Genomic DNA, 25,676 nt, shown 5'->3' on the forward strand with positions numbered 1-25,676 from the left:
AAAATGCAAAAATACGTACTTAAATCACCTCCTCATTCAATATAAAATGTCCAATCATTGCAAACGTGAGTCAAATAGCCTGAGAATGCAATGTAAACTCTAGAAACGAACCGTGTAATGTCAGTATTTTGCCAATTTATTCACTAGAAACAGAATTAATGTTTAAGGTACTTTCTTCCGAGAAGATACGGTCTTCTTGTCTTTTAATGGAATCAACTTATTGGAGGTTTGTGAAGACACTAAAAAGGGAGCCAAGTCTTTAATTTTTACGGTGGCGCTGGGCATCGTGACAAACCCGAGTTTCCAATCTCTGGCAGGATATGAAGATCTTAAATCTCGCCCATAAAAACTTCACTCCACACTTTCTGCTTTTCCTCGCAGCCCAGTTGTAAAGAACAAATATCCCGACTATTAAAGGGGATCTGATCAACTCGAAGGCTGTATTTATTTCCCTTCTTTTTCTTGCTTGGATGTGCACTCCCGGTGCTAATCCCACTCTCCGAGGAGAGAGGTAGGTATTGGCTTTGATGATAGAAATGGATTAAACAGATTACATTAAAGGCCAGTCTAATTGAACCAATCTATCCTGATTCTGCCGCTGTAAGATAAATGATGAGGGCTAGATAGGAGATATATATATATAGGTCATGTGTTTGCGTGTCGTGCTCAGGGCTCCTCTGCAGCCTGGTTGGAAAAAATCCAGCAAGACGACCGATACCCTTTTGTTATATGGCTTCCTCGAATCAATGCACTTCTTTTCATGTCTGCTTCTTAAATATCTCAAAGATGCTGATTAAATTCAGAGTCGGCGGCGAGTTCGAGGGTTGATGTGGTAGACGAAACCTAAAATTTGCTCAGATTTAATGGTATTGATGCTCCGCTTCCTTCAAACAAGCGTCTTCTTCTTTCCACTTCATCTGCCTCTTTCTCTCTGTTCCGAACCTTTCAGATGATTACCTCTCTCTCTGAGCGCCTGTGCTCTTATTGACACCGTCTGGTTGAGGCGAGCGTAGTGCCATGACCTTTTCTTCTGACCTTGTTATCAGCGTGGACTCGTTAAGCCGGACTGTTTAATTAGCAGCAGAATGGCAATCAGGGAGGAGCTGCAGATCCCTCTGTGGTCGTAGACGTGGATCAATGGTCCTCCGGGAGACTTGGCACTCGGCAACAGAAGACCTTTACACTTATCGTGCAAGCATGCCATGAGCTGATGCATACAATTATGTGCAAATATATATTCTTTTTGCTTAAAGTTTGGTCTTAAGGGCGAAGTTGGCAGCAGATCATTTGGTTCTAATACTTGTCATGAATTTTTATAACTTTTTGTAGGAGAAACTCTGAATTCTGTCCATTTACAAGATTCTAGTTTTAGAACTTTACAAAGTAATGACCCTTGACCTTACTTTCGAGATAAACATTCGACCCCTCATTTGTAGTCGATGGAGAAGTACTGCCAACTTTTTATTGTCTTCTCTACATCTGAGGTTGGATTAAAGAGTTAACAGATCCAGGAACCAATTCTGACGGACTCCCAGGTGTTCCCAAGCCAGAAACGACATTTAGTCTCGCCATGGAGTCCCAGATCCACCGTGGCGTCTCTTCATAGGCTGAAAACATCCAGGCAGGTGAATTATGGTTAGTACTGGTGCTTAGGACCAACAGTGGACTCATGGAGAGAGGTGAGGTATTACATGGACAGTCTAAACAAGAAAGTGACTAGAGGATGGACGTTCCTGTCCAGACACAAGGACTGGACATTGAATGCTTCATTTGAAAGATGAGGCAATTACTGTTTTAAAGATGGACAATATGGAATAGATTCCCCTGATCCTCTTGTACAGCAGCCTAATATCAACTTGGACAGGTACCAACATTCTTAGCTATGGGATTCTGCAGCTCCAGCTCAGTCTAAAGGGATTCCAAAGTGTTCCTCCCTGGGGGGTCTTCCACTGGCACAAGTCAGAAAAACCTCCAAATGGACGCCAGCCGTCATTCTGAGCAGATATCAGGAGGAGGAGGCTCTTCCTTCACGTTAAAACCAGCCTATCATCCATAAGAACTCATTAGACATGGTTTGGCGCACATGAAGACAACTGAAGTGTATATTAAAGATTATACCAATGTTTGTTAGTAGGTGCCATGTTGTACGATTGCCTGATAAACTGAATGACACAATTTTGGAACTACCTGTTACATCAAGGAACCATCAGATGTTGCTCATTATGAATGTCCACCTTCACGCAAACCCACAATGTGACCTCTATCAACCTCCATCAGTAGCTAGTAATGCAGGAACGGGCCTATAAGAGACCCCCCTATGTCTGAGGACCTTTAAAGGGTTGACATACGACTCTGTGTCTTTGTGAACAAGCACATGTTTCCCACTCAAACTATTTTTTTTTCAGCTGAACAACCAGGCTGAGACACGTAGTTGTCAGGATAATGTGAGGCGGCAATAATGTCCTGGTTTAACAATGTATTAAGAGAAACGTAAGAAATGGACTGAAAAGAAATAATAAAAGTAATTCTTCATTAGAAAAATTTGTATTTCACAGTTTTCGTTGTTCTTTGACTTAACCTTTTCATCTGCTGTGTCTTTGGCGCCATCCTCTGACTGAGACTGGTATACGGCTAGCAGGTAGCGATTCGGCTGCCACCTGATCACACATTGCTCAACACAACAGGTTTCAGCTTTTTTCCATTTTCTTCCAAATCAAATATTCAAATATATATCTGACTTGGCCAGGCCTCCCTTGAAACAGAGATTTTTAACCTCAGTGAGACATACATGGTTAAATAAAGGTTACATACATTCATACATACAGAGAAGAAAGCGAGAAGTAGAAATAAAGGAAACCACAGCTAAATTTGAAGAAAATTCAAAAGAAATTACATGCTCTTTCTGTTTTTGTTAGATTTTCTGCTCCATTGGTGTGCCTTCTGATTGTATTCAAGCACTCGGTGCCAAGATAATGGAGAGTTCACACGCTTTTGGGCTCAAAGTACAAGCTATAATGCAATATCTGCAAATGTCACGCCACCAGCCGCTGCCAAAGAATACCTCCTCCAAAATCCTTCCTTCGATAATAACCAGAAAAACCACGGTGAGACTAATATCCCACTTTTATTGGAAGTTGAGTGCAGTGCAAACTGATGAAACAGCCCAGGCTGACATGTATACACACACACACACGCCGAGAAGAGTGTGTAAACACCTACGCGTTTAAGCCTAGGAAGCACAAACACAGAGGCGAGGAAATGTGGGGCGCGTGCCAGCAGTCGCTGCACCTGGTGGGATCCAAGTGAAAGTGAGAGGCAAAAAAAAGAAAAAAAAAAGAGCTGAACGCCAAGGTCTGTTGATCTATTTTTACCGCAGAGCAGCGGGCAGAGGGGGAGACAGACAGAGGGAGGAGAGAAAAAGCTTCCTGCATCATGCATGGCCCTGTAGAGCGACAGTGGCTCATACACGGCGCTCTCTCATTGGACCTCCAGGTGTCTGTGCTGTCTGTCAAGCAGGCAGCGTCTGAGGGGAGCCAGGTGCTCCAGGTTGATCTGACTCCGAGCTCGGGAGCCACCAGGCTTCCCAGCTGCTTGTTCCCGCTTCAAACACAAACATCTCGCCCGTAGTTTGGTTCCAAACGGTCCCAGACGAGGGAGCAGTCGGAGGAAAGAGTGAGAACAAGTGCAAGACACAGGCCCAGCGCCATATACGGGATTTTAGTCTTAATATAGCGTCCTTAAAAAGAAAAAAGAAAGATTCTGCACTCTCAGTTTTCCTTTGTCCAAAAACTTTTTTGGCCTAAAGCACAAATGCAGTGATAAGTTGTCTGGGTCATATTATTTGACTTGATTAGACACATGTTCAATGTATTTGCATTTAAAACCACAAAGTCAAATCAGTTATTTCATAGGAAAGCTACAGTTCTATAAAGTGCTTACATTTGAATTATTTTTGTGAGTTTCAGTGTTTAAGCTAGTTAGCTTCTCATAGATAATTGTCCTTTTATGGTTACAAAACACAACAGGGCACCAACAGAATGCTATAATTAGAAGCTAACAACGGTATGCTAAAATTAGCATGCTAATGCTAATGTCTACAGCTAGATGTTGTGATGAAGCTGTCAAAATACCTGATGTAATAAAAAAATAAGTAAATAATTTATATACATGCTACAATTCTAGAAATGTGGGTAATAAAAGTTGTTTACCAGCTCTTTGTGGATAAAATCATCTACTCTTTATTAGCCAAAAGCTTTTTTAGGCTAATAAAGTGTAACAAAAGTCTGTCCAATGCTAATTCTGTTGTCTTTTTTAAAATAAGACTTGCAATTACCTGTCGTGGTAATAATCTATAATTTCTCCCTTTGTTCACTGATTGGTCCCGGTAGAAAATCGACTGGAAACAACCCGAGTTGAATGGAGAAAACTCAGACTGTGCCGGAAGCAGAACGTTTTTTTTCAAACAGCCAGGCTGCTAACCAATTTTTTTAAGTTCTGTTGAAAACACCAGTACAAAAGTAATTCCAACTTATTGAGCAGCTAACTTTCTAATCGACCTGAAAACATTTTTTGTCAGATTTATTGCATCCAGTTCAAAAGCACTTGCCAAGTCAGAATGCTAAACCCCTCAAAGACACACGATTCATTTCTTACATATTCAATTGTGTGTGCTTTGATGCATTAATATTCAGAATGTTGATCTATTAAAGGCTCAGTGAAGATTTTCAGAGGCTCAAAATTCTATTCTATTTTTCCTCACTCATTTCCATGAAAGGTTTATAAAAAGCCTGACAGTAAACATCCAAATTTTCCTAAAACACAACGTCTTGATGTATCCGTTTGACCACTCGGGCTGGTGCTAGCCGTCACAAGGAGGCAGATTAATGAAAGTTTGACAAGGACGCTTCCCCGAATCCACCGGCATGATTAGACTTTAATTACAGAGAGCCGCGTCGACTTATTCCCGATAATTGAGAATGCCCAAGCAGTTGGCTGCCCGAGAATCCCCCAGTCTTGCATCTCTAGTTTTGGATTTCTGATGATGTCCCCGCAGGACTGCAACTGGAGAATCCGTGGTTACGCGCAATCGGATACGAAATTGTTTGTAATTCTATCCTTGTTATCACTCTAGTTTCATAGAGAGCATAAAAAAAAAAAAGATGAGAGTAGAGGAGATGTTAAACCTGTCGGGTCTCTCAGCATGTCTCCGTCTCCATTGGCAGATTTGACAGAAACATCCCAATATGGCTGCCAGACGCCTATAAAGCACCCACGGGCATTGGCAGCTCCCTCTGTAAAATCTCCCGTTACAACCACATGAAAAAAAAAGAAGAGAAAAGCTTAATGTTCAGCTCGTCAGGTGAATCACCGCTTTGCCTCAAGAATCCCCGTTTTCCCTTTTATTACAAGGGCTTCAATTCAGCACTTTTCCACCATTTACGCCCTCCTCCAGCGATGGGAGCTGTAATCGAATCATTGTATATGAACCAAAACAAAAAAAAAGGCCCAGCTTTGGAAAATGTGCTCAGGTGTTTAGCGCTGCAGAGGAAGTAGAAGATTCAGGGGCACGGCTCATAACCCCGCAGGATGCTAAACAATCACTGCTCAAAAAAAATTCAAAAATCTGGAGACAGAAATGAAACGTCCGCTGGGTTTCGCTTCTAATCATCAAAACTGCATTTTGTTGCCTTCTTTTTACTTAGCAATTGCTCAGATCCTTGGATCTAAACACTGATCTCCGAGTAAACAAATCTGAATGCAACACCGACGGCATAATAACCGACTTGCTCCCGAATAAGCATTAATTAAATATGGTGTCAACAGAATTAAAACGCTACCCATGCATGTTTAATTTCTTGTTGTCCTTCTAGAATTACAAAGATGTTATCATTTGATGGCGATGTGTGAAAACAGCAGCGGGGTGACAGAGAACATGTAATCGCGCATTGAAAAAGACGTGTTTATCGACTTATCTTTTCTATTATTCACGTTTTTCTGCTTGGCATCCCCCGGTGTAATTATCCGGATAACAAATCCACCTCTTAACCGCACCGCGTCTGCGTTAATTCAGTTGCATTCACTGTCAAGTGCCGTTAGGACGGAAGATCATGTGGGGGCATGTTTAATTTTGTTTTTTAATTAAACTGCGTGAACCCTCGTGGATAAATTGACCGGAATAATATCATGGATTTCATCAGCTATATTACATTAAGCCCCTAATGCTCAGCCACAGGCGAGGTGCGAAGAACAATAAAATGTTTCGCCGGACCGGTCAGACGGCTAACTGCTAACGGCTAAGTTGATCATTTGTGTGTCGTTCCAGTCTTTGGTTTTTCTGTTTCCAAAGCAAAATGGCAAAATTAATTAGTTCCTTCATGTGAAGTCGAACTAGATAAAAAAAACAAAAAAAAAAACACAATGTTTGATCTTTGCTTCAGCTATCTGTGTCCAAAATAGAATATATGGTTGTTTTATTATGTAACGATGCAGGAAAAGATGGAAAGAATATCAGCCCTCGATTATTAGTTTTTGGTCGTTTTATTTTGACGCTGAAAAATCAGAAATGAACCATACACAAATTGTTGACGTACTTCCAATTTTTAGACTCTGTTTCAAGCTGATGTAAACTTGTTTGTATTTCTGTTAGCTCTGGCGATGAGAAGTCAGGCTAGCTAGCGCGCCGCAGTCTATAAATGTTTGAATATTTATTTTATTCCGTTTCGTTTCCTTTTAATTTGTTCACAACATAATATGACCATGTCTCTTTTCTCTTTCCGCTGCAGAGCTGTGTGCTAAAGCTGCAGGACTTTGGGAAGCAACCAAATTTTTCTTTGCGGATGCATCCAGCCGGATTCATCGTGGGGGTCAAAGGTCAACGGGCCGTAGGTGTTGAGGTAAAGTCAGGCTGTAGTTTGGATTGAAAAAAAATGTTCACTCCAAACTCCTAATTGTGATTTTTTTTTTTTATTTGTCTAACAATAAACTAAGCACATACCATTTTTAAAAAATGTAAAATAGATTTAGAAGGAAAAGATTTGTGTATAGTCATAAAGTCTAACAGTGTGAACTTGTTCTTCCACGTTTGCACTTTTAAAAGAAAGTCATTGAGTTTGATTGAAAAAACTAATCTAGTCTATTCTCAGTAATAAGAACAGGATTTGAGGAGACACCTAAATAGTTTAATAAATTAACCAAAAGCTTTTTGTTGTTGTTGTTGCACCAAAATTTGCTTTCCAGTACATTTCTGGACAAATTTTCTATGAAATTATAGAGAATGCAAAATGTGTGGTAATTAAAACATGAATACTTTGCGTTGCACCTAAAAATCTTTAGTAGTTTAAAATAAAAAGGGTCAATCTTCATCAACCATCAATGCCGGTGCGCCGAATTTGCACTATTCTTGATATTAGCATGATATTAGTAGGTGCTTCCTTGTCATGTTGTGAGTTTTAACTATCAGAGGGTCGGATCAGCTAATTAACTCTTCGACCGCCATATTACTACTTTTCATAAAGTCTGGTGAGTAAATGCACTTCTGAAAGGGGATATGATGAGAAATAAATACAACTAATGGAGAATCAGTGATTGCTTTCGTTTTAGTAATGCAATAAATATGGAATAACTCATTGGTGTGACTGTGAAACTAAGTTTGACTTTAAGTAAAGTCGTTTTTCCTTGACAAGAAATAGTAATTCTTCGTCTGCAGACAAAGGAACTCAATCAGAAGAAACCTGGACTGGATTGCAGAGCAAGTGGGATTAATCTGTGAAAGGAACAGACATATTTTAGGAACATTTGAATTTTTCTATAAAAAGCACGTCTACAAGAAGTATTGAAGTTTTGCTCATTGGCATCCCAGTTTGTCTGGCCTTGTAGAGAGTAGCTGATGTAGATTTCTTTGCTACCAAATGGTTCAGGCTTTGTTATAGGGACAAAAGAGGAAACCATAGTAGGATTCTCTTATACTTTGCTCTCCAGTTCACTCCATCCACTTCAATTACAAAACAGTCCCAGATTACAGTTTTGTCTAAACTACAGACTGTTGAATCTCGTCAACAGTTCCCAGATCCAAACCAGTTAGCTTGTCTGTAAACTCACATTCCCGCTGTCGTCCATCGCACTGAAAGGCGACGACGCTCTAAAAGCGTTCCTACGACACGCGACCTTTACTGACAAATGGCTTCATGGTTCTTCGTGTCATCATGGGGCCTCTGCAGCCTCACGCAGACGATGTAGGGAGGTAGATAATACGCAGACTGTCTGTAATTACAGATAAAAGTACATTAAGTTCGACAGATACATGTAAGCTTCTTGATGAGGGTGCCCATTTCAATTAGGGAGCATTAAATGAAACAAAAAACCTTATGGGAGTTTCTCACTGCCAGACCCAAGGAGAATTAATACACTGCATAGGGCCATTTACCAGGGAGTAATTACTCCCTAATTAGCCATTAGTTATTCGATTACCCTTTTATCAGTTAGTCATGGTCAAAAGGCAGGAATAGTGGATAAGTCATCACCTTGGTTGGTAACAGATGTAATTAACACGCTGTAGCTCCCTTGGAGGGAGACAACGAGAGCGTGCACCGAGGCAAACCGAAGGTATTCCGGCTTATTTCCTGCGTCTGATCGAAAACGGAGATAAATCAGCCGGTCTTTTCATTCCTCTTGGGGCTCAGCAGAAACAGGAGGGTGTAAATTAAATTTGCCCCATCCTCCTTGTGACTCGTCCGCGTTCATGTTCGGCTCTCAAACTTGTGGCCGGACCTCTAAAAATACAGAACGGAGAAAAAAAAAAAAAAAAGGAGCGCGTTGGTCAGTGAGAAGAAAAAGCAACGCGGTCGCTCTTTGTTAGCACGCCGAATGGGCTCCGTGATTGAGACTCGATAAGAAATCGGGGGGAAATATCCAGCGTGAAGATTGGTGATTAGGTGGGCATTGTCGCTCGGGGGAACAGACCAGCCAAAGAAGCAGGAATACTCCATGCCAAACTGCTTCTACCATTTATTACACATAATTACATTCTTAAATAAAAACGATTCACTGAACAGTTTCCTTGCATAGAGATATTACAATACCAATTTAAAAAAGGAATTATGAAACAAACCGGTAACAAAAATAAATCTTTCTCATTTTTCCATAATAAAGAACATTATCGTACCCATACGTCATAATATACAAATGATAAATTTGAAACACTTTGTACAGAGGAACACAAACAGAAGGACAATAGAGAGGGGAAACGGGATCGTGTCGGGGAAAATGGAGGGAAAAGAGAGTGTGCTGGTAGAAAAAGGGGAGGTGCGTTTGATTTAAAATTCAGACCTGGTGGAAACGGAGGTGGTGTCACACATAGTAATGTATGTAAAGCCCCCCCCCGCACTTTCTGCAGAAAAAGCTCGAGCTGCAGCCTCAAATGAAAGAATTTTTTTTCTTTAAATCAGTGAAGAATACGAGGAATGAGCAGAGTATGCGTCTATAGGTGTTGGTGAAAAGTGTTTACAGAGTGTCAGCGTCAGTGCTAAAAAAAAACAAACCCCTACTGTACAGACTTTGTGATCATGGTAGAGCGTGGTTGTTAGGACTGTAGACGGGTAAACAAAAACATCAGATATGCAAGTGATTTTTTGTTTTCTCTTGAAATAAAAAAAAAAAAAAGTCAGAGTGCAAAAACACAGACGAAGAACACACAGGCACAGCAGAACTGAATCAATCATTAAGATGACACGGAACGTAAACGCATCTTCAGAGACGACATGAAGACTTTTTTTTTCTTCCTCCCCCCCCCTTAGCCCCCCAGAAAACACATTCACATTTCGAGATTTCATTTTCCCACGACTCCTGGAGAACAATTTTGTTTCCGTCAGCTGCCCCAAAAGGAGGCGGGCTAACATTTCAAATCGGCTTCTTGTTAAAAATTCAAAGAAAGTCAAGCAAACAAACATGAAGTCCCCCCCGCCCCCCAATGTTCTTGTTTAAATCCACAATTTCAATCGATGCGGAACAGTCTCCAGCTTATATATAAACACAGATTCATTCAATAGAAGCATATCAAACTTAAATACTGAAACACACACATAGAGCTGCCATCAGTGGTCAGCAGTCACCATAGAAAAGGTGAAACTGCCATTCTTCGTTTTCTCTTTCATGTACAGTCAGAAAATTACACTACAGCAAATCTGCTTGAAATTTGAAATGTTTACAGCCTTTGCTTTATTGTGTTTTTGCACATATGATGAAGAAAATGCAGCGTGGATGGCCTTGAAGACTTAACAAAAAATATAGAAATAAATAAATAAATAAGTTAGTTGTTGTTTTTCAAAATCTCCAGAGTAAAATGTGTCACTTTTATAGTTTTTGAAAGTATGAATATGAATTGTTTGTCCGTGAACGTTTCTTAGCTAGGACTGGGTAGGACCTTTAAGGGGCGTGCCAAATCCTGTAGCTCCGCCTACATTGGCTCCACCCAAAACTCCAAACTGCAGCCTGGCATACTTGATTCTAAGTCATGTTAGCCAAATAAAAAGTAAACCTTTTGACAAACCTTCAACCAGCTTGAATCGGGGTTTTCACCAAACAAACGGTTATACCCAGCTATCATGTTGAACAGCATCGCTGGTTTCTGCCAGCTTAGAATATTTTTCTTTCACGAGTCGGCTCCACTTTTTGCTAAGGTTGCTAATGTTTGGAGTAAAATTGGATACAACAATTAGCAAAAAAAAAGTGTTTTATGTGGTAATCTGTGCAGTGAATTTGTAAAACGGTCATTTCAGAGTTCTTGCAAGATGGCCACCGCGCCCAATATAATCTGCTACACATCAACCGCAAAAACTAGTAAGTTTTGTTCTGCTGTTCCCCACTTCACAAACACTTGCCAACTCTGCTCATCCTACCTTCCTCAACTCCTGACATTACTCCTGTCCACACATTGGACACCTTAAACAGTGTTATCTCTTTAAACTAATCAGAACAGTTTCACAATATGAGACGATAAGATTTTTCTAAGACGGCTCAAGCAATTGCCCTGTAATCTGCATAACACAAAGGTTTTTGGACTAAACATTTTCATAATTTGGCCTTTCTTTAAAACAGCTGGTGCTAGCTGGCAAATTTGTGCTTTAAGGTTTTCAGTCTTCTTTGTCCCTTCAAAAACTCTAAAGTTTGGTTTTCTAGATCAGGATTGTGTGACTTATTTCAGCTACACCCCACCAACACATATCTTCAGAGCTGTAACTCTGACGCAGACCTTTTACTCTGAAGACTTTTCCTTCAAGGCAATAAACCAGCAAAGTCAAAGCTAATCAACTGATATCCAAGCTTGTGTACAATCTTATATCCATCTCAAATGCATCTGTGAATTTAAGACATCTAAGAATTGGATTTTAGTTGTTTCTCTTTGACATGATGAAGGCCATGTTACACAATATAAACGCTAATTGCAGGTTTCCTGGTGTGGATGTTTGACTCGTTGTGCGTGCAGGTTTCGCTCTGCCACAGTTACATAAGCTAATGGGGCAATTACCATTGCTGACTGAGCAGATCCAACCTCTCCTAACCCATTCTAGCCACCCACTGAAAATCTGCACTCATGCTGGTCCATGAGAGCTGGTAAAATGTCAAAAGCTACCAGCTGTGACCAGCCAGTTTCTCCAAGTCCAGTCATTTTTCCCCTAACGTGAAAAAGAACAGAAACATTGTTTAGTTTGGTCTCCCCCACCATCCTCCAGTGTTTTAATGGGTCTTGCAAAAATGGCCAGGATTGCAACAGATACATTCACATTGATTTTCTCTGACAGGACCCAATTGATTGATTGAATGTGCCTTCCTAAGGGTCAGTCCTGCGGGGGGAAATATCAGCATTCCGACATACATGCTGGTCAGGGAGTCAGCAGAAATCTTCTTGGATGTACATAGAGCCGAATTTAGGGAGATGTCCAATACATTTTTTTTTTAATTTGAAGTCAAGTCAGAGAGATGCTTAATTGGAAGAGTTCTGCAGGAATGTGAGCTGGATCGTCTTAGACCAGCGGCTTGGTTGGTGCCAATCACTCTCAAATCCCAAAGAGATCATTTCAGGCATCCGTCTTTTCTTTCCTTCTGGCTGCATCCATTTCCTGTGAGTTCTTCTCCTGTGACGTGTCCATTTAAAATGTTCTTTTTCAAAAGAGTTACAGGATCTGTTTAGAAACAATATAGCCTTTAAATACATAGTGATCTCGTTTTGTGTTCGGTGTGCTATCGAAGTGGGCTAGCTGCTTGAACTTGTGCTCAGGTGGCACACGATAGCCAGCGTTTCATTTGGACATTGCAATGTTTTTTTTAAAATGGTTTTTCTTCTTCTTTTTTTTTTTTTTACAAAAAGTTGGAAAGAGTCAATTGTGCAACCGTTTTTGTCAACAACTGATAAGGTCTCAAGAAGGAAACGCACTCTTAGAAAGCTGCCTTACATCTCTCCAGACGGTCAGTTTCCTCTGACGTTCCCGGAGTCGATACGTTTGTCCCAGCAGACGTTGGTCTGGGGTGGGGTGGGGTAAAGTCAGTGCAACAGAACGACCACACATCGGTGCAACATGTCTCTGAGGACTCCAATGCCAGAAGAGCAGAAAGATCCATTTGGCGTTTGCCCAAAACTCTTAAGGATGATTCTAAAGGCTGTGGTAGGCTTGACAAGATGAATGCTGAAAATCTTTTTGAATATGTGGAATTTCTGAAGAGTAGGAATGTTGAAAACGTGTGACTGTACAATTGCTGAGCGATGCGGCTTGATCACTCATCGGATGATGAAAACAAAGAGCTGCCATGACGTCCCCCGAACCCTTGGAGAGTCATAGATAGGGTGTAGCCATTCTGTATAAGTGGACCAAAAAGGTTTGATCTCAGTTCGGCATATGACCTGGTCCTCCCGGTGTCTTCCAAATCCATCCTTTCTGTCATCCTCTTGTTAGTTTCCAGCTGTCGATAGTCCATCTCCTCCTTTCGCTCCCTTCGACCTCTCGCCGACTCCTCAGATGTGCCTCTTCATGTGCAGCGCCAAATGATCCGACCGCGAGAAGCACCTGCAGCCGAAGGAGGAGGAGAAAACAGAGAACAGCTCGTTAGCTCGTTACTAAAGCATGAGGAAGAAGTTTGTTTTGTAGAAGGAGCTAAATGTTGCTGTTAGCTAGTGAATGCTGAGCCGCTAATGCGCACGCAATTAGTATATGTGTAACTAATTCATAATCAGCGTTTTCAGCAGAACTCCTAATGACTTCAGCTGCGCCATGAATAACTAGAGAGCCTGCAGATGGATCTGTTGAAACAGTGTTTGGGGGGGGAGGGAGGAAGAGGAGGGAAGGAGAGGAATAAAAGGCGGCATGCAAAACATGCGCTGGGAAACGACAGCTAAATTAGACGGCCTGAAGCCTCTCATCTAAAAAAACCCAGCCTGGTGGAACTGCTGGGGCGTCGCTCCACGGTGGAAAATGAAATTGCTCTTGTCTTTTGTCATCAGCGAGGGGTTTTTGAAAAATGTTTGCGAAAATGAGGATTTCAAGCTGATTGCCACAAACTGACATAATAAAGGCTTTCAGCTGGCTCATTCCTGTGCCTGCTTCCACACACTCGCGCACATTTATGCAGCCTTTATCAGACCCTTACGCTTTTTTTTTTTTTCATATGCATGTCTGGATAAACTATGCTTCCGCTGAGAGTTTGTAGAGGAAAACAACTGCTCTATTCCCATGAGTAATGCTTTCCAAATAAGAGGGTTGCTTTGTAAGAGATAACAGGGAGCTGTTTGCTTTGGTAATTGGTGTGTAAGAAACATTTGAGAGGAAGAGTTCTTTTAGGGTGAATCTTATTTCATTATCAGTCATTTTATTTGAATTACCACTTCCCCTTGGCCTCCTCATTTCACCCATTTCAAGAAGGCAGCGCATTGTTAGCCATCACTGAGTCCTCTTGCTTAAAAAGACCAGAGACATGGTAGAAGTAGTAGTTTTCAAAGTCAATTCTAATGTTTTCGACTTCAACTTTTAAGCCTTTGAGAGACAAGTCCAAGTCTAAAAGTCGGAATCAAATCTCAATTTGTCAGAGGGCAAGTCCGACTTAAGTCCCAAGTTCTTTGAGGGCCAAGTCCAAGGTAAGTATCAAGTTTTTGCAAAGAAAGTCAACGTCAAGTTTTCCTTTTTTTTTTTTTTTTTTAGGAGAAAATCCAGATGAAGTTTCAAACGTTTTGCCCTCAAGTCTTCAAGCCCAAGACCAAATCAAATTTCAGGTCTTCATTGAGTGAAGTTAACATCCCCCCCATTGAATACATGCACAAGGTTTCATTCAGTGACGAGACAAAATTCATCCGATCCAATGGTTCTGAGGACTTCTAGAATTTTTGCCATGACAAGAAAATCTTATTGGGCATGTTTTCCACATGGCACTGTTAAAAGGACTTCTTCCAGGAGAGTGCCTGTCCTCTTTACACCTCCCATGGTGCATTTGCAGAAACCGATGTCACTTTGAGACCGTGGGTTCCCTTCGTGACACCATCTTCATCCCTAGGAACAATGCCCCAACCAGCCTACTGGAGACTAAGTGTTGTTTGGCTTAAAATCAACCGGAATATTCTTCTTGGAGAAAGTATCTGAGAAACTAAGGACATTTTCCAATTACAACATCCTGGTCGCATTTTAAACCTAACAACACTGTAGGACAGAGACTGTTTTACACCATGTTAATCATTAAAAACCAACATTACAGACGAGGTGACCTCAGGTTTCATCTTTCCAACACCTACAGTGCAGCTTGGACTCGTCTCTCCAGGGGTTTTAACAGCTTTTCACAGCTTCAGAAATGTGACCAAAACAAGTCACACAGCAGGGTTAGGGTTATGTTTGGAGCACCAAATGAGAAAAACAGAAGTATTGACCTAAATGGAGGGCGGGGCCAATGACTTATATTTCCTTAATTATTCATTCCTTAATGGGCCTATTAGTGTGATTGTTCAGACTACATATTATAAACTTGTTATTTCCAACCCATGTTCAGAAGTTAACAGGCTTTTTGGGTGAGAGGTGAAGCATCTTCAAGAAACGAGAGAAATCTTGTTGCCTTCTACTCAAACACTTAGCATATTCATGTCCTGAATGACTGTGGATCTACCCCAGCAAACCCCAACTCATGAAATCAGGCTGCAATATCCATTCTGTGGAAAATTATCTAATGATGCATATTAATATTTATCTCCAGAGTTCATTAAAACACCTGACTTTCAATACACATCGACTGATATACAGAAGTTGGGCTCAAAGGTATGAAATGGTTTGCTTACGGCAGTGGTTCTTAACCCGGGTTCTACCCGGGTCGGCTTCAGGGGTTCGGAGGAGCCTCTGCCAGGGAGGTAAAGACACACTTGTGTGAAGTCGTGATGACAAAAAACAAACTAAATTTAAAAAAAAATGTAAAAATTAAGTTATTAAAAAATGTTACATTTTTCAAAAAAAAAATCCAAATTTATTTTTAATTAGTAAAATAGAAAAAAAATATATTTTAGGGGGCTGAAATTCTTTTATGGTGCCGAAATATGTTTTGGGGCCCAGAATAAAGTAATATCGTAATTTGTTGTGAGTTCGTGCATTGCATTTTGTGTACCAGTAAAAAAACATATAGATATGTCTTGAATTTGGAAAAAAAAAAATATATATTTATCACTAAAGAAGGGTTCAGTGAATGCGCATATGAAACTGATGGGTTTGGTACTCAAAAAAGGTTAAGAACCACTGGCTTACGGCAATGAAATTTGAGGAGTTTGGGATAAAATGGTAACAGTATGATTGTCAGAAGGGACCAACTAATTTGCCCTCTCTACATCACAAAGAAACTATTAGTACTCCCCACACCCCCTTACTAGCATAAACAAACTACATGTGGTGGTTAGGTGACAGGATAAAGGGCATTTACTGGTATAATAAATGAATATGTCTGAACTGAATCAATCTAGAGCAACCAAAGACAGTAGACGCCTGAAGATACGACTATGGGACCTTCACCATAAAATATGTTGCAAAAAATTAAAAATCAATGTCAATGTCTTCAACTATTGATTGTTTTTAAGATGATCAAGAGTTCGTCCTGTCTGCCAAACAGACAGGTCGAACCTCCATGCCAGACCACTTTCTCTCCTACCTTTATGTGCGTGTTTATCCATACACACTCGTGGAATGAACAAAGTGCTACGGAGTCATTCGTCACTGTTCTCGTGTGTCATTAGGAGTGTGTGTGTGTGTGTGTGTGTGTACACTCTCGGAGACAGATGGCGAAGTATGAGTCACGACTTGGGGGCACGACACCAGCTGGCACACCGTGGGTCTGTCTCACCCCACAACACCCCCTGCAATCCTCAATCTTCCCCTCGACTTTTTTTTTTTTGTCTCCACTGTTTCCCCTCTTCTTTAATCTCAGCAGGGGGCATGTGTGTGTTTGGGTCTTTAGGCTGGAAGGGCTGGACGCCTTCTGACACATGACAGAGGTGGGCCCAAATTAGGGGTATGCCTGCGGTGGGGGCTCCTGGTGGGGAAAAATACTGTACTTACAGTCTACCCAGCTGGGACTTGATTTAGCTGTCGCTGTCTGGCCTGCTGTTCATTAACACACCCTTGAAGACCCCCCAATCTTATCGACATTAGGGAAAGTACCCCAGGTGAGAAGGGATTTCTTTTTGTCCTTTAATAATGAACCTATGCATGATTCAAGAGGTCCCATATTCACTAACTTCCTCTATTGTGTCCAATTTCCACACTGTCGCTGTACTTAAAAGCCCCCATACAGTAGATAGTTTACGCCACATTTGACAAATGGATGACATCTTCATTGAGCTCCATCCTCATGAATAACTTAAGATTGTTGCACATAATTTACACAAAGATCAACCTGGAACTATGCTGCAAAAAGAAACCTAAATATCATTAAAATAGGTTATTTATTAAGAAATTTGCTGACAGTTCAAATAAAAATAATTAAAAAACAATAAAAATATTCTTTGTTACAATGGACTATTAGGGCCAGACTAAGAAAAGTGATTAAATGTAATTACAAGAATAAAGTTGCATCATATCATATGACTTTATTCATGTAATAAAAATGTTTTCCTTAGCCTGCCCCTAAAACTCCATCGTACCTTGTTATTTTGGTAATGATAAGCATAAAAATATACACAAAATATTACACAATTTTCTCAAAAATATCTTAAATCAGTTTCATCCAGTCTTTGTATTTTCAAACATTACATTTTGCCAAAAACAAAATAACAAATTTTTTTTACAAAATCTGGAGATGTTTTTTTATTTGTAATAATGTAGGTCACAATATATATAATATGTCTGCGTCTATAATTCAGAGCTTAAGCAATTCTGTTTTTAAGGAAGAAATACAGTAAAACTTTGAATTAGTAGAATGTAAACTCAGTTTCAGAAAATATCCTGGGCTAATTATTGTCATTTTACTTCAAGAACAAGCAACCAATTGGATATCCAGTTAACCTTTTCTATTGTCTTGCAGTGTTTTTAAATATTTAAATTAGTTTTTTATTCATTGAAGTTAAAGTGTCTCCTCTGTTACCACCTCACCAAACTAAAGTTCTGTAAAATAAATTGGGGGCTCGTCCAGGAATTTAAGCCTTAAATACCTGCAAAAATGTGACTTTTTTCTTACAGGAATTCTTTTCCTACTAACTAAAAACACTTTTCTATAGAAGGACGATATAAAGCGAAACATTTTTGTGTTTAAAGTAAATTAAAACTGAGTTAATATTAAATTACTGCCCAGATTTAGAGTATATTTTAAGTCAAATATATTTTTTACCTTTTACAAACAATGGTTTTAAAGACAATGAAAATCACTTTCTCACTGAAATTACTCTGCTTCTTTCCTATCACTTTAAATTCTTTATGGATATTGGAGGAGCCATAAAAAATGAGTTTAAATTAAAACAGAGTTTTTTTTTTCCTGTCTTGTTAATTCTATAGAAAGTACCCCTGGACCAGTGCTTCAGTATCTGACTTTGACTTTTTTTGTCTTGTAAAGTGCATTAACACAACATTTATTGTATATTAGCACAGTTTGAATATAATGACAAAAAAGCAAAAATAACATATCGGCTATTTTGGTGCAATAATTTCAAACATTTCTGCTTGAAAAATGTATTGCTCCTTCGATTTTGCTAAGTAAAACAATTTCAGTAAATATTAACTGATCTTATAAAAACTCCACCTTACGGGCCCAAAACAGAAGATTAATATGTTATAGACTTTTGTGTGACGGCATTAATTGATTCCACACCTGTTTAGCACTTTTGTTCCAATCTGAAAGCAGCCTCCATATCCAGGCTCAATCCTGCATTAATATGCAGCGCCAGGCTAAATGCAAGCAGAGTGAGCACTCTCTGGGTGCTCCCCGGAAAGACGTTGCGGGTTTCAAAGGAGCACACATTAGTAATCCTGCCGGCACACGTTCAAACTGGGTCAGAACCAAAACAGTTTAGAATGTGTTAGTAGTATCTGGTGGCAAAACTTTGCAGAAAACACGAATAACAGCGGGAAAATGGGAGAGAAACACATCAGACGGCGTGGAAGGAGGGAGAGTTGTGTTTTGACAGACCTGTCACAGTGGTTGCACTTAAAAGGCTTGGCGCCCGTGTGTTTGCGGTAGTGCCTCGTCAGCTCGTCGCTCCTGGCGAATCGCCACTCGCAGCCCTCCCATGAGCACTTGTACGGCTTCTCACCTGGAGCGTGAAAGTAAAGAAGGAAATATAGATAAGCACCACTTTCATCACCCGTCATATTCTTATTTAGTTATGAGCCACAGCAGCAAATATCAGGTTCCTTTGAGTTAAATATACTCAGCACAAAAAAACAAGGAAATTTATGTTTGGCTGATACATCTTGGCAATGCCTGATACACTGTTAGACAGCTAGTTTGTTCCCTCTTAAATGCTTTCATATTTACGAATGTGAAGAACTAGCAGTGCCAAGCAGCTTTTGGTGAAAGCAGTGACACCTCTCTGTGGAAAAACCAAGGCTTGTCATTAAATGTGTTTCCATCGTTTTGCTGAAGTCTCGCATTAGAACAGGTTGATGGAAATGGTAGAATTTAAAACAACTTCCTCAATTTCGCAAAAAAAAAAGTTTTTATACTCGCTTCAGCTGATGCTAGTTTTTCCAAAAAAAAAAAAAAAAAAGAGTTGAGTCATTAATGGGATATGAAAATATATCTGCCGAAACAGTTCTGTAGGCGCGCATTTCAATTGCCGTTCTGTCTCTACGTCACCAGACAGCATGTAACATCGCCAATACTAGTTGACTTGACAGAACAATTACAACTTGCCTGACAGCAACAAAGTGTTTCTGAAATGCGTGGTCCATGCTAGTTAGCAACCGCTACATCCTGTTTATCACAGCCATGCATAGAATCAATATCTGACGATTACGCTCTGCATCGCCCGGTTGATCCGCTCTGAACCGGTAGATGGAAAACGTGCCGATTTCGCATTTTCTTCTGTTTTGCGACATTTTAAAAGCTCGCTCAAAGTTTGCATAACAGTAAGATTGAATCATAGCTGATGTTGGAGATATCTGCAGGGTTACGCAAGTCCAATTTAAAACGTTTCAAGACAGCACCTTAAATGAAATTTAATACAGAAAAAAAAAACTATGAATCTTACAATCAAGCAAAGCAAAAACTGACATTTTTGGTGTCTGTTTCAGGCTCTTGGCAGCAACTTTGTGCTACTTACACAAAGTTGCTCTTTGTGTAACTAAGATTGCTCTCTACAGTCTTGTATGGGTTATCGATAGAAATAACCCAGCGGCAAAAATAAAAGTCCTTCAGCCAACTTGTGATTAACTTGCACTAGCTAGACAGCTAGCTTTGGTATATTAGCAGCTACTTTTGCCTGACAGAAGAGTCTAACAAGAAACTAAACTCCATATACAAGATGAAATAGTCCTGCAACAAACATTTGAAACCTGTGACTAATGTTTTTAAGGCCAGCATCTTTTAAACAGTACGACATTTTGTAGCCTTGAGTTCAGATACATTGGCTGAAGAATGAGACGCCATCCCAGGGCAGTGTGTGACCTGGCTGGTGTCAGACTTCCACACATTACTAAGGCCCCATTTGTCAATGGAGTGAATTGTTAAACTGTCAATATGTCTTCTTTCTTCAACATTCAGACATCCAATCTTATAGCCTATACCAGTCAATAGTCACTGACCAGCGATGGCATTTCTTTATAAATTTCTTGTGAATTTCCCTCTGGGATTAATAAAGTATATTCATTCATTCATTCTTTCATGGGGAAATAAACATTGTTCCAACAATGTAAAACTTACTGCCAAGGAGCATTGAAAAAAAAATCAAAAAATCGGACAAAGAGAAATGTTAAAAATTCCCCATTCCGTATGTAAGTTTGCCCTTTTTTAGGAGACTGAAAATATAACGAAATGTTCAACTGGAATGGAGAAGCTCCCACTGGTCTACGATCCTGCTGAACATGCAAAAGAGCAGAGAAGGGGTGGAGCGGGAGAAGCGAAGGTGGGGGAGCGCGGGGGGTGGATTAGAGCCAAGGTGGATGAGAGTCTGGGAAGAGAAGGTGAGATGAGTGTGAGTAGGAGAGAAGTGCCGCAGAAGTGGATTAAGGCAGAGGAGGCTGCAGATATGCCGGCAGGGACAGAAGAAGGAGGAGGAGAGGGGGTGGTGATAATTAGGCCAGTCACATAATGGCAAGGAAGCCACAATACACCAGCTGCGTCCAGCTCCAAAGATGTCAACTGCATCAGTCACATCCCATCTGGTTGAATCCAGACACACTGACCAGCACAGCTTGAGTGCTTTCCACACCAACGCCGGCTTAATCCATCCAATGTGACCATGAAGGAGACACAATCGATGGATCAACTGCTGTCAAGTTCTTGTTCAAAGACGGCGCTTGTTTTACGGCATTATCGGTACCACGGGATGTAGAAATTCCAAAAAGAAAGGGAAAAATCCATGTTTGCATAGTATGTCCAGGCAAACAAGTCAAAGGGAACATCTGCTGCTAATTCAGTGGGAATCAACATGAATCGCCAAGCAAGCCGCAACAAATCTAAAGATGAAACAGATCTCACAACGTCTGCTCGGTTCAAGGGCCGTGGATCAGCCAGAAGCCATGTTGAGGAACATTTAATTAGCAGGACTCAGAGACGTGAGAAAGGTGTGAAATGAGGGGCCGGGGGTCCGACCACTGAGGAGGTGATGATCTCCAAGTGACGAAAAGACACGTCTTCACTCTGCACTTCTGCTATTTGCAGAAACATCTCTTAAAATTGATGAGGTAAAATTTTAAGTTTTTGCCACATCGGTTTATAATGGATAAACAAAGTACTGTATGCAAGAAAAGTTGCAAAGTAGAGAACCAATCATTACTTTTGAATTCCACACCAACACCTTTTTTCTAATGCACGACTAAATCTAACCACAAAGTGGAGTTAAATGACTAATGCGCTCCTGAAAAGTCAATGAGCTCGTGAAGGACTACGGCGCTGCGTTTATTAAAATACAAGACTCCCCCCTATTTGTGGCTGAGTAGTAGCATTATTTTTTATTTGGTATTTTCTTTCTAGCTCACATCTAAAACATTCCAAAGAAAATGCAGCGACTTAAGATGCTTCAGGCTGGTGTTTGCAAATCAGCCAATCTACAAACACCATTCATTTTCCTAGGTGCTGATTGGCTGAACCACCAGGAACCAGTGGTTCTGCTGTAGCGCTGACAGTTTCCACTGTGTATATCAATATAATCCATATTAAGGTACATTAGGAAGTGGTGTTAACCTACTGACAGGCGTTTGGAGTACACTGTTCCTACCGTTTCTGCCTTTGTCTACTTCTGCAGTTAAAGGTATGTTTAGAAAATACTGCAATATTATAACTGTACTAGACAATTGTAATCACAAATCTTCTATGAGGATCCATAAATGATCTTCTGCCAAATTCTAAGACAGAAAATAAGTTGAAGTTGGTATCTAAAGCACTCCACACCAAAGCACTGCAGAAATATCCAGTAATAATGGTGCAGAGGAGGCTGAAGACCTGCTAGTGTAACACCACAAGTCTACAGACTAGTTTATTGTTCCGCTGGGTGATTTGGTTTAGAAATGCTGAAAACTGCACTGTTTTAGTGTCTAAGTTTTTTTTTTTTTTTTTACAAACTACCACTGAACAACCACAATAAATAGCATATTTGATCAAACTGAATGTTATCCACCCTAAACGGGTTAGCTTTTAAAATGTATTTATAGACACTGTTTCACTTTTCAATCACAAACAGTAGAAGAAACATTACATACGGAGCTTTTCATAAAGTATTTTCCCTCTTACGGATCACGGCTGGTTTTTCAGACGTGAATTCTTCAGATCAAGCAAAAATGTATTAGCTGACAGAAATGACCTCCAAAAATAATTTTAAAAAATGAGATTACAAATTCATATCACGTTAATTAAATGGAGAAAAGGCAATTCAAAACTATTTCTGTGAAAATAGAATAACCTCACTGTTACTCAACAATGCACCATGTCTGACAAGGTTTTGCTTGATATAATTCAGTTTGCTTTGGTTTGGTCTCAGCAGTTAGTCCGGTTCCCTGGACCCCGTCCGCAGCAGGTCCGACTCCTTCCGCCTCTGGCCAATGAAATCCCCAGGAGGCAGGGATGCCTGTGTGTGTTGCCTAGCAATGTCTGCAAGGGGGAGGGGTGCGTCGCATCTGTACGTGTGTGAGAGTGTGTGTAGTTGGGGGGGGGTGAAACACGAGGAGGCAGCAGTCGGCGCAGCCGGCTGGATCTGGCACCGGCACGCCGCCGGCCAATTAGCGAGCGCGCTGGCAGAGCGCGGAGCCAGTTGCTTGGTGGTGATAGTGGCGGTGGAGGAGAGGGGCGGGGCGGCAGCCTGCAGCAGTACACAGCCACTCAGCTACCGACTCCTCCAACCATACACTGCTCACGTTGCCTGGCAACAAGCTCCCCCTCCCCTCCATCACCACGGCGCTCGTCTCCCTTAAGAAACCGTCCGACAACCGGGCGAACGCAGCCGGCTCCTGCTGCCTCTCACCAACACCGTTCTAGACTGACAGCTCCATCTAATCCAGATTAGCCCCAACTCAGCCATAATCAGATTATGTTACTGTTAACTTTGGATTAGTTTAATGAAAACACTGAATGAAGATTATGAAAGTTAAGTGGATTATTTATGGAAAGTGTTAATTTGTGCGTCGAGAAAAAAAAAGAGCTCCATCTGTTTTCCGGCTGCTTTTCTTATTCATCTGAGGGAGCGGCATATGTGCAGTCTCCTTCCAAAACACATTTCTCATGTGTAATCTGATAACTGGGTGTTTCCCTGAGTCACCGTAATCCCATTATGTGTAATCTGTTACTTCCGAACGCTCTCTCGTGTGCGCGCCGCGCTCCGCGCTCCGCGGCCTCTCAGGTGGCAGCGCTGGAACTTAATTACATTCCCTCCATTAGCCAGAACCCAGGCAGAGCGTCTGGGTCTCCCAGGTCATTACAGACGCTCGGGCTGGGGCGGCACTGCGGTGAGGGAGAGAGGACAGACACACAGTTTAGAGAGGGAACGACGGGAAATGAAAGGGATTTTCTGTTTGTGATAAATGAAAGAGGCAACAGAGTTTTCGCCGTTTATTTTTTTGTGTGCAAAAAACGGCAAAGAGGCTCAAGTTCAGTCAGAGTGGACAGGCAGGAGAGTATGTGAACATCAGTGGTCAAGCCTTACATTTAGACTGAACCATTATCACATGTGCCAGTTCAAGCATTCAGTTGTAGCTGTGTGGATGGATGGATGAACCTCTAGATGTATGGATAGAAGGAAATCAGTTGACCTTAGTTGACCCCACCTACTCTACCTCAGCAGCAACTTTTGTCCATGAAACCCTTCTTGCCTTGTTTCCTTTATGCATAATTATGAAATCGTTTCTTCTCCTGGACTTCATGGGAATCCTATTAATAAAAATCACATTCTTCAAAGGAACAGAGCTCATTTATTTGCTGCTATTTAGCAATGCCTTATCAAAACATGGAGGGTGAAGAGGAGAGTGGCAGAATATGAGCAGGAGGAAGATGAAAACACGCAGGTGTATTCCAGAAAGACGCGCTTTAAGGAGGACAGAACGGAGGATGAGGCGAGGTAATGAGAAAGCAGACAGAAGGCAGAACAACCCAACAGTCTTCGGTTTTTTGGGGAGGGGTTTTCACCCGGGCCTCAAAATCTAATTGTACTATTCCTTATCTGCCATAAGCCTATTCACAAAAACAAGCTCTTCTACAGGGCACTGTCATTTCCACTCAGCCCGTCTAATTCCAGATTAAATCGTAGCCTTTTTCCCCTCGTTTGGTAATTTATGGAAATTATAACTAAGAAAAAGAGGATTTGAGTAATGACATCTTTAAACTTGTCAGGATAATGGCTCAGTGAATGAGGGAGCCTGTGGCACTGTTGTAGGCTGCAAAGAGGTTCTGTACTGTACCTCCCCCGTTTGTCTCCGCTTTGTTCACTCAGCGCCTCTATCTCTTCTTCTTCTGCTCTTCGTCTTACTTTTGTTTCCTTTTGTCAACAGTTCCTCCTTCGTCTTCCTACCTCACTGCCTTGAGTGACAAGACAGGTTTCCTTTCAGTGCAAGTCTCCCAACAAGAAAACTTTGGCATTTGATATCTTTTAAATGAGGAAATCACAAACGTGTTCAAGGTTCAGTGATTCGCAGATTTTTCTGAGGTAACTTGACTCCAAATGTTTGCAGAAAAAGTTTCGATTTTCCTAGAATTTCAGCAAAAAATTGAAGGAACTGTTTAAAACACAAAATCAGTGCGGACCATGTTGAAGAAATTAATTCCTTCCAAATGGATTTCAATAAAGTCCCAGAATATGACGTCCATCTTCCCACAGCATGATGCTGCGACTGCCATGCGTTACCATGGAAATGGTGCCCAGGGTGGTAGTTAGCGGCAGCTAACAACTGTTAGCTGCTACAACGGGGTACTGCTGCCAGACTAAGAACTTTTAAATAAAAAACGTAATTTAATAGCAAGAACAAAGTCAGAATATTATCAGAATAAAGTTGTAATGATACAAGAATAAAGTCGTATAAAAATAAAGTTGTAAAAATATGCAAACAGTCATATCAAAAGAAATGAAGTTGTAATAATATGAAAATATTTATAAAAATACAAGAATAAATTCATAATACAAGAGTAAAGTCATATTATATGTGGAACTACTGTATGTTGCTCTGTAAATCCTCTTTAAACCTCTTTAAATCTTTAACCTTGCCATTTTTTTTACTTTAACAATAACAAAATATTTAAAATATTTTCTACGACATAATCAGTCGTCTCATTCTTGAAACAGAAGTATGTCTGGGCCTCTAATCGCAGTGCTCTTGGGGGGGGGTCAGAGGTGCCCTGCTGGTCTGGGAGCCCGAGGCCCTGGCTCAGCTGGCTCAGGCCCTGGTTTGGCTTTTGAAAACCGATAAAGGAGAAACGGTTCTTTTTTGGTTTGCCTTCAGCAAAAAAGAAGGAAAACCTCGAAATGCAGCCTAGAATTTGTGTTTGACCACATTTAACCGGGATCTCCAACAGAACGAACCTCTGCCTGTCATCCCAGT

At 40.8% G+C, this 25,676-nt stretch overlaps 1 protein-coding gene across 1 annotated transcript in view; it reads right to left on the reverse strand.

Moving 5' to 3' along the window:
• Positions 1–8,990: 8,990 nt before the first annotated feature.
• The window catches only part of LOC102219197 (Krueppel-like factor 7), a 44,985-nt gene continuing 28,299 nt past the window's right edge, over positions 8,991–25,676 (reverse strand). Inside the window, exons 3-4 of the mRNA XM_023329936.1 lie at positions 18,625–18,748; positions 8,991–13,055 (exon numbers count right to left, since the gene is read on the reverse strand). Of these exons, the coding sequence (XP_023185704.1) occupies positions 13,004–13,055; positions 18,625–18,748 (176 nt within the window). The 3' untranslated portion in view covers positions 8,991–13,003. The remainder of the gene's footprint in view (positions 13,056–18,624; positions 18,749–25,676) is intronic.

This window comes from Xiphophorus maculatus, chromosome 24 (genome assembly GCF_002775205.1).
Source record: "Xiphophorus maculatus strain JP 163 A chromosome 24, X_maculatus-5.0-male, whole genome shotgun sequence".
Taxonomy (NCBI): domain Eukaryota; kingdom Metazoa; phylum Chordata; class Actinopteri; order Cyprinodontiformes; family Poeciliidae; genus Xiphophorus; species Xiphophorus maculatus.